General features: G+C 28.9%; 1 protein-coding gene across 1 annotated transcript; it reads left to right on the top strand.

The window, feature by feature from the left end:
- Positions 1-4308: 4308 nt before the first annotated feature.
- On the top strand, positions 4309-5366 carry LOC115886145. Its single transcript, XM_030905219.1, has 2 exons — positions 4309-5221; positions 5284-5366. Exons 1-2 carry the CDS (start codon positions 4433-4435, stop codon positions 5296-5298), a joined length of 804 nt encoding a protein of 267 aa, XP_030761079.1. The 5' UTR covers positions 4309-4432; the 3' UTR covers positions 5299-5366.
- The last annotated feature ends 1469 nt before the right edge of the window (positions 5367-6835 follow it).

Here is a 6835-nt window from a genome sequence, read left to right as displayed (position 1 = left end):
ACTCATTCAGATTAAGTAAACTTTGTGTTTTATTGAACTTCAAATTAGAAAGGGCGTGGCAGTTACCTACCTATATTAATATCAGGATAGTCAGTAAGTTATAAAAATTACTAAGTATAGAAACTATAATAGTAGTTGGGCCCATTGTTGATTACTGTTTACTATGCGGGTTCAAGTTATCCCTGCTAATTTCCTAATATCATGGTTATCTCAGGGGTTTGGTTTTCTTCTCGGTCTCTTAATTTCTCATTGGTAGCATGCTGTAATTTTTGTGGCCCATCTGTTGTCCGTCCTTCTTGCCAGGGGTCCTTCCCATTGCCACTTGAGGGATTTGATTCTGTTGAGGACATCAATTACCTGGGTCTTTTGTCGTATCCCACAGGATAGTTTTTGGTCTCAGCAGATTTCGTTCCATTGAGCGTTTTGCGATCTGCAGTTTTCTTATAATGTCCCTTAAGTGTCCAGGTTTCGCATGTATAGGTTTTAGATAAAGTGGCATTCTAAATTTGAATATGATTGAGTTTGCAGTTTTGTTAGGACAAACATATGCTCCTCTGGGATTTTTGAAAAAGTTTATTTTCCAATTTCCAAAATTCCGGCTATTTTAAAAATGCTCCCTAATTCCATTAAAATCTATTTTAGACAAAAAGTTTTCAGAGAAATGTTGTAGATAATCACATTCTTAAAGAGAGCCTGTCATTTTTGACATATGACACAAACAAATGAGACCATAAAACACTCAAGTACGAGGTTTGTGTAATGTAACCCTGTTTCGGGTAGTACAGGATAAGTGAAAAAGAATTCAAACTAAGCGTCGTGTTGTGTTGTGACAATTTCAAATGCTAATAAAATTGCCGAAAAAATGTAAAAGAGAACGCAATTAGGGCGTTGTTGGGTGCAATAACATTCAATAACTCAACTTTCCCGAAACAACATTTTATAGCTTCATAGTTTCTTAAACCGATTTTTTCAAAAACAAAAATCGATTCAAGCAGTTCAACGAAACAAGTGAGTAAACAAAGTGCTTGTTACATAATCAAAAAATTAAATAGACATATAAGACATATACTATGAGAGGATAAAATATAATTTGCAATAATTTTTATTTTAATCAACTAGTGATTAAATGTTTTATTTATAACTATGTACCTTTAAAAAATTTCGTTATAGCCGAAATAGCCCTAAATATGCCCCACTAGCAAAACCAGTGATTAAACCTATGCTCGCTACCGTAGTTTAACTCATCTAAAAAGTTTTTTTTTAACTGAAATAATCAGTTAGATCTTCTGAAAATATCAAAATATTTAGTTTTTTATATTTATTTTTAGAGTTTCTACAAATTATACTTCCTAACATTTTTAGAATAATTAAATGATATTTTTTTTCGTATAAATTATTATATTTTTTAAAATAGCCGAAATTTGCTTTTTATATCTAGTTTGCTTAGAATATCTTGTAAGCCATATACTTTTTCAAAAATCTGAAAGGCGCATATTCTTGACCTCACAAAACCGCAATTCTTTCCCCATTTAACCGACTCTCTATCTCCAGTAGTTTTCGAGATACCCATAGAGAACATCGTAGGAAACTCACCCTGTATAGAAGCAGTTACAATTTAAGAGAGATTAATGATAAATCGAAACTGTTGCAACCCGTTCAATTTAACAAAAACGATGTTCATCTTCTCGCCGGACAAAAGCGAGTCCGCATATTTCACAAATCACTCCGATATAAATGGAACGAATGTGGGGTTAGAAAATCCACCTACTTCCACTTAATATATTCTCTCGACCTTTACCTAATGGATTGCGGTCATTGGATAAGTTGAAAGTTCGTGAGATGGACTGATGGCCGGTAAAAATCCTTTCTTTGAAGCAGTAACCTTTGTGTTATTTGTTAAAAATGTTATTTTAGAGAGTATTTTATACGCAGAGAGTTTAATAAGAGTTATACACTCAGATGCAAAAAAAAACGCAAGTTTAAAGTTTTATATTTTTTACTTTTAGTCCTATTTTCATGATTTTTTTAGCAAACTGTATACAGGGTTATTCAAAAAACATGTACCATCTCTCATGAGGAGATTCTTCACGTAAAAATAAGATTTATTTTTCATATTAACATAGGTCCGATTTTGCTTTGTTTCGTGGTTACAGGGTGTTAAAGATTTATTTTTTTTTCGATTTATTATAATTTTCTTCCAAGTGCTTTTTTCGATTCCAATAAAATTTTGGGGGTAAAAGTTACTATAAATGCGACATATTTAAACGCTAAAAACTGTCGCCATATTCACCAGAGACATGCATATATGGGTTACCACTAGAATATTTTTCTAAGAAAAGCACGTACACCACTCACTTTTTTTTTCGACAAAGACTGTGTAGACTTTTTTGTGTAGACTGTTAGAGAAATAGTGGAAGTCGTTTAATGGCTGATTAAAAATGGCCGATTTCGGCCTCCTTGATGAGATAAACGCAATTTTATTAATTTGCTTTGATCCAAATCTAATAGCAACCTTTAAAAAAATTTAATATCATTAACTTGCGATAATTTTAAATAAGTACTCATTGGTTCCTCATCAAAAAATATGAAAAAATTTCCTTTAAATATAGATGTGGAAATGCATAGTTTTAAAATTACAGGATGTTAAAATTATTTAAAATTAGGTCTTTTTGTAATTATCTTAAATTCCATTATTTTTTTATCTGAATTTTCTGTAGGTAGGACAAATAATAATTATAACTAATAGTAATAATATTTAATAATAAATTACGTGAAATAAATAATTTATTAATTTTATTTTTAATTTAATTTAATTTTATCAATTGTGATTAATAAAATTAAATTTATCTCATCAAGGAAATCGAAATCGACAAAATATCAAGATACAACTTTTAATTGATATTAAACAGCCTACACAATTTTGCTATCAAAAGAAAAAAGTCAGTGGTGTACATGTTTTTTTTCGAAAAATATTCCAGTAATAACCCATATGCACGTCCCTGATGAATTTATCGACACTTTCTTAGCATTAAAATATGTAGGACGTATATATACTAATTTTTACCCTCCAAATTTCATTGGAGTCGGTAAAAGCACTTAATGAAAATTATAATAAATCGAAAAAAAATAAGACTTTAACACCCTCTGTAGCCACGAAACAAAGTAGAATCGAACCTACGTTGATATGAAAAATAAATCATATTTTTACGTGAGAAATTTCCCCACGAGATATGGCACATGTTTTTTGAAACACCTTGTATATAAATCTATCAACTTTAATTCATAAACTAAGTTTTTTTATAAACTTTAGTATTCCGTTTATTATACAGGGTTAATTGAAGGGTTGTTTTTTACAATAACTTTAAAACACCCAGTGCAATAATTTCGTGAGTAACTTTTCCTAATACATTATTTTTCGATCAGAACCATATCTCCTGAGCTTTTCTTTTTTGACTCATGTCAACACATGCCTTGGTTAGTTTTTAAGAGCGAAATGAACTTGCCACCAACAATTTGCAATTTTTTCAATTTTCATTACTTCATGATGTTATTTTTTAATATCACCAGGTGGCTTTGGTGTCTATTGTAGTGATGTCATATCGACACTTATTACACCCCTATATTAAAATTTAAAAAAACTTTAAAAAGTAACACGATACAGGCTTGGTTCTAATAAATATTCGTAACACTAATAAAACTTTTGTGTTATGTTTTCCAATTATTCATAATTTCGGCCATTTTCAACAAGATCAATGACTTTTGCACAATCTTTGACACTATGAACCATATTCAATCGTACACAACATGAATCACCTACCTCGTCATTATGCAGAATAACAACAAAAAGTAACGATAATTGAAAAAATTGCAAGTGTTCATAGCAAGTTCATTTTGGTCTTAAAAATTAACCAAGGCATATGTTGAGATAAGTTGAAAAAACAAAATATTCGGGAAACATGGTTTTGACCGCAAAATAATGTTTTAGGAAAATTTGCTCACGAAATTATTGCACAGTTCTTCGATTAACCCTGTATAATAAGTTAAATACTATAGTTTATAATAAACTGAGAGTTTATTAAACGTTTAATTAAAGTTGATATATTTATATAGTTTGCTAAAAAATCAAAGAAATAGAGCTAAAAATAAAAAAAAAATAATATAAAACTAATCAGTATCATCCGAGATGGCGGACGAGGATGACGTATCTCATCCCGTCCCGCCTAATATTAAGTTAAAAAGTTATAGCTATCAGTGTTGTGCTAAAAAAGCTTGTAGCTCCATTAATTGCATATTGTGTGGCAAGGTCTATCATGTTAGTTGTCTTTTGAGAGACTATGATAAATTTAAAATAATAGATAAAAGTACTATTATATGTTGTGGTAATGATGACATAACCTCAAATACCAATATAGATTTAGACTCCGAATGTGATATGGGTTTGCTAAAACTGCTTCTCAAAAAAGTAATACAAAACAAGAATAAACTAGCTTTAGAAAATGAAAATCTCAGAAGAATGATACTAAAAAATAATAATAATCCTTCCAATGATCTAACTAGTCATGTCACCAATGAAGTTTCTGTTACTAAAAGTGACTCAATTATCAATTTGCTCAAAGACAAAATTAATGATAAAGATCAACTAATAGAAGAAATTACAGATAAAAATAATGTCTTAAAACAAAACATAATTTTGCAAAATGGAAACCTAACTTTGATTAAAGAGAAACTAGTTAATTTAGAAAAACAAAAAAATCAAATTGAGATGAAATCATTTGCACAAGCTACGAAAGTAACCTATAACAAATTTGAAAATACCGAGATTGTACCAGCTATTATCGTCCAGTGTAACAAAAAAGAACAAATAAACAATGTGCACAATAAAACTAAACAGTTATTAACAACAAACAAAAATATCCAATATAATAAAATAACAAGAACTAAAGATAAAATTATCATCAAATGTAATAGATCTATGGATATTACTGAAACTAAAGAACTACTAGGGTCAATTTCTAATGATGAAATTTCTGTCGAGGTTGAAAAAAAGAATAACCCAAGAATCAAAGTGATAAATATTGATTATGATTTGGGAAATGAAAACATAGAAAATATAAAGGAAGATATCTTAATACGTAATGATCTGAAAGATGAAGCTGATAAATTTGACATTGTGTATAAATACTTAAATGAAGACAATAAAATATGGACTATTATAGTTGAAGTAAGTTCGTGTTCTTATGCTAAAATCATGGATACCAAGAAACTTTATGTTGGAACGAATAGATGTCCTGTGTTTGATGATTTCAACTTAAACATATGTTACAAGTGTTCAAAGTATGGTCATAGTAGTAAGAAATGTAGAAATAATGAAACATGTGGTTATTGTGCTCAGAATCATTCGAGCAAAAACTGTCAACAAAAGGACGACACTAAATGTTCTAATTGTATAGACTTTAATAATAGATATAACCAAAATAGGCCGATCAACCATGCAGCTGGAAATAGGAATATCTGCCCATCTTACAAAGCACTTCTTGGTAAATGCATCGCTAAAACAGACTATCCATATAATCCACTCAACAACACAAGTACTATCATAAGTAAGAAGGCAACAAATATTGCAAGAAATAATAATGGCTCTTAATTTGGATTTTCTTGATAACATACAGAAAGATTTGATACATAGTGAAGAAAGCTGTAATGATGTGGAAGCTTTCAATAGAAATGTTAATAGTAATGATAATATAGTACTAAATATAAATATTAGGAGCATAGATGCTAATTTTGAAAGTCTAGAAATTTTTGTTGCAAGCTTGTATATCAAACCTTTTTATATTTGTTGTACTGAATCTTGGAACATTGTAAATAATAATTTTTATAATTTGGCAGGCTATAGAATGTATTACAATGAAAGTAAGTTAAATAGGGCTGACGGTGTTGTTATCTATATAAAAAGTGATATCATAGAGGAAACTGAAATTATCGAGGTTAATAAATTAAATATAATAAACACTTCTATCAAAATGAATAATGGTAACAACATTGAAATATCGGCTTTATATAGATCTCATAGTATAACCAAGGCTGAATTTATTTATGATTTAAAATCATATTTAAATGAAGTTAAAAAATATAGAAATCACTTTGTGGTTGGTGATTTCAACATTGATTTGCTAAAATGTGATATTTACTCGCAAGAATTTTTAAATAATTTTCTTGAAATGGGGTTTGTACCAGGTTTCCAGAACACCACTAGACCATCGAATACAGAAAATATTAGTGGGACTTGCATTGATAATATTTTTTATAAAATTGATAACTTAAATGTAAAAACTTATACAATTAAAAATACTATAACGGATCATTATACTCTACTTGTTAAAATAAAAAAGAATAAACTATTTCAAGAAATAAAACAAACTAAAAATTTTAATATAAACTACAACATATTATTGAACAATGCATGTTACACTAACTGGAATGAAGTGTACAATATGAATGATCCAGATGTTGCTATTAATTTTCTAATCTCGAGCATTAAAAATTGTATTAGTAATTCAATGATTGTGAACAATAAGAAAACGAGACATAGAAAGAACTGGATTACTAATGATATTATACAATTATGTAATAAGAAAGATAAACTGTACCATGAGTGGATTAAAGATAGAAGCAATGATGAATTAAAATTAAAGTACAAACAATTTACGAATAGGCTAAGTATAATTATTAAACATGCTAAAATAAATTTTGATAAGAATCAAATTAGAAACAACGCTAATAACACAAGAAAACTGTGGGATTTTGTAAATGCTAAAATATCAAAGAAAACCAA

Source organism: Sitophilus oryzae, unplaced genomic scaffold, assembly GCF_002938485.1.
Source record: "Sitophilus oryzae breed Bouriz unplaced genomic scaffold, Soryzae_2.0 scaffold_469_pilon_pilon, whole genome shotgun sequence".
Classification (NCBI taxonomy): domain Eukaryota; kingdom Metazoa; phylum Arthropoda; class Insecta; order Coleoptera; family Curculionidae; genus Sitophilus; species Sitophilus oryzae.
The sequence above is the reverse complement of the archived record's forward strand: the minus strand, read 5'-3'. Positions and strand labels throughout refer to the sequence as shown.